The sequence below is a fragment of the Trypanosoma rangeli genome (genome assembly GCF_003719475.1).
Source record: "Trypanosoma rangeli strain AM80 chromosome Unknown Tra_15.4_contig_00486, whole genome shotgun sequence".
Classification (NCBI taxonomy): Eukaryota; Euglenozoa; class Kinetoplastea; order Trypanosomatida; family Trypanosomatidae; genus Trypanosoma; species Trypanosoma rangeli.
Window position 1 is genome coordinate 9,220 of NW_021706219.1, and position 2,672 is coordinate 11,891.

At 58.3% G+C, this 2,672-nt stretch overlaps 2 protein-coding genes across 2 annotated transcripts; one reads left to right on the top strand and one right to left on the bottom strand.

Moving 5' to 3' along the window:
• Positions 1-100: 100 nt before the first annotated feature.
• Positions 101-1,786, top strand: TraAM80_08945 (putative UDP-glucoronosyl and UDP-glucosyl transferase; the record flags this gene model as incomplete). Its single annotated transcript, XM_029385659.1, has 1 exon — positions 101-1,786. The coding sequence occupies one exon, from the start codon at positions 101-103 to the stop codon at positions 1,784-1,786; it is 1,686 nt and encodes a 561-aa protein (XP_029234564.1).
• A 315-nt stretch (positions 1,787-2,101) lies between these two features.
• On the bottom strand, positions 2,102-2,602 carry TraAM80_08946 (uncharacterized protein; the record flags this gene model as incomplete). The annotated part of the gene is made up of 1 exon (XM_029385660.1): positions 2,102-2,602. One exon carries the CDS (start codon positions 2,600-2,602, stop codon positions 2,102-2,104), a length of 501 nt encoding a protein of 166 aa, XP_029234565.1.
• Between the last annotated feature and the right edge of the window lie 70 nt (positions 2,603-2,672).

A 2,672-nucleotide genomic window follows, 5' to 3' on the forward strand; every position in this document is an offset into this window, starting at 1 on the left:
GGGCGAAAAACACAGAAGCACAAGAGAAATATATTAAAGAAGCCAAAGTGGGTTGAGGCAGGCCTAAGCGATGAAGGTCGGTAGCCTCAGAAAGGGATGCATGTGGTATTTACTCACGCTACTTGTCATGCTTGGTGGCGGGCCCACCTCCGTGGTGGCGGCGTCCTTGCTGGACGCGGCTGCCCCCAATGCGTTTCCCATGCATGTTGGGATCATCTGCATCCCTCTTTACGGCCACTGGAAGCCGCTGTGGTCGGTGGGGGAGGCCTTTACCAGGCGTGGACACCATGTCACATATTTTAGTGAGAACCCTCAGTGGTGTGAGGATGTCCAGCGCCACGGGGTAGGCAGGGCGGCGTGTATTACCATGCCTTCACGCGGTGCATTCAGTGATCCTGCCCTTTTTGAAAAGTTGAGTCGCACAGACAACCTCTTCCTGACGTTTGTGGATCTCTGGAATGAGTCCTTCCGCCACCATGAGCTGCAGCTCGGCGACTACCTTGCGGTGGCCCGGAAGGTGCATGCCCGGCACCCGTTCAGCATACTACTCAGCGATGCCGCCACCTTCGTTGGCGGCTCCGTGGCGCGTGCGTTGGATGTCCCCTCCGTCTTGTTATTTCCACTGACGACGATGCTTCCGTTGGGCTTCTGCAACCGCCTTCCTCTGATGGGGACCGGATGGCCGGCGCAGATGAACCACTGGCAACGGCTGCTAAACTGCATTTTGCGGAGCATTGTGGTGGGATTTGCAAGCTCGCTCCACCGCGTGAATGACGCAAGAGCGTTGTACAAAATTCCGCCACTTCGCAACGGGTACGAATTGGGAGGCTGGTATGACACCGTACTCGCACCCACCGTTTGGGGGTTTGATATTCCGCAGGAGCTGTGCCCCAACTTCCATACATTGGGGTTGCTGAGCTTTGACGAGGACCGCACTCCATTAATGGAGGAGGAGCTTTCAGCATTTTTGCAGGGTTGCCCGCAAGGTGCCGTCTACGTGAACCTTGGGACGTTGGTTTCCCTGCATTGGCGCCAAGCGGAGCAGCTTGCTAGGGCCCTCCGGCAGCTTCCGTACTGCGCCATCTGGAAACTGAAGGGGGAGCAGGTGGAGCGCCTGCTCCAGGGCGACTTGGGAAAGATGAAGGAGCGGACGCACATTCGGCCTTACTTCGTTTCTCCACTGAAAATCATGAAGCACGCGAATGTGGTGGCGTTTGTCTCACATTGTGGCGACAGCTCTGTGCATGAGGCGTTGGAGGCCCAGCTGCCTGTTGTTGGGATTCCTTTTTTTGCCGACCAATCGGATGTTTGCCAGCGCCTGGAGGAGGCAGGTGTGGGGAGGTACGTTGGGCACAAGCACCGCTTCACCTCCGACGACGTGTCAAGGGCAATACGATGGGTCGTGCAACACGGAAACCAGGCGAAGGCCAACATGAAACGACTTCTTCAGGTCTCTAGGTTCTTCGGTGGTGCGGAGAGGGCCGTTGATCTGCTTGAGAGCCGCTACCGCAACCAACTGCTTGGAAGAAATGAATCGCTCGAACGATGCGTTATTTTTGGCGACGTACCACCGGCGGATGCGCAACCGCTGCGCATTGAACAGCTTGACGTGTTTCTTGTATGGTTTGTCGCGTCTGTTTCGCTGTGGCTTATTTTCTTCGCGTACACGGCGAAGCTGTCACCGCACCTTGGCCAGATGATGAGACCGAGGCAGGCAGCACGTGCAAAAAAGCGGCCGCGCTTCACCGCCTCCCCCAGGGCAACGCAGCCGGAGAAGGCCGGGTGACGCCGGGGTGGAGGGCTGAGGGCCTGGACGGGCGCCGCTTAGGGAAGGAGGGGAATGAAGAGACTCGAGACAAGAACAAAACTTTTAAACAACGTATGTGCTCCTTTCATTACCTTCTCCCCGCGATTGTGGCGGGGACCTCGCTTGTTCCATATGGTCTCCCAACCACCCCCGCCCCTGCCGCCGCCTTTTTGTAGGACAAAAAGAAAGGAAGACGCACACTAAGTTACGGAGAAAACAGAGGGAAAAAGGGCGCCGCACGCGAGGACCCCACCAAGAAGCGAAGCTACCCAATGATACATGGCAAGCCTCATCTTAATTCCCTGTTTTTCCACCGCCTTGCGAAATCACCTTCCATTGGCCTCCCGCATCCCACCCGGGAAGTGACGGATTGCCGCGTACTGTGTGTCCTTCGCCGGCGGGTTTCTCCCCTTCGCAGCCAACTTCCAGAAAAACTTCAGCATGCCCCCTTTTCCTTGATGCTTGCAAATTGATTCGCTGGCCGGTGCGCCAGCCAACATCGTCAAAAAGGCCCGTCGCCGCCACGTGGAGCTGCGAAAAAGGGCCCCTGCCCACAGCGGGCGGGGCGGCAGCGGTGGAGCGTGAGGCATATGCTTCCGCCACGCAGGGCAAACGCCGCAGCGCGTCATACCCCTCCACCCCCAAAAAAAAAAAAAAAACGACTACGCAGATCTGACCCAATGAGTGGGTTCCGGCCCGCCACGTCGCGCCCTGTGGGCTGGCTGCCCGTCGCGGGCCATGCGGTGGCAACTGGGCCCACGCCTGGCGCCACGCTCGAAACCGCATGCTGAACATCAGAGATCGACAAGTGGTACCCCCGTTAGACGCCGCCGCGGGGCGGGGCGCGCCTTTTCTCTGCGGACGT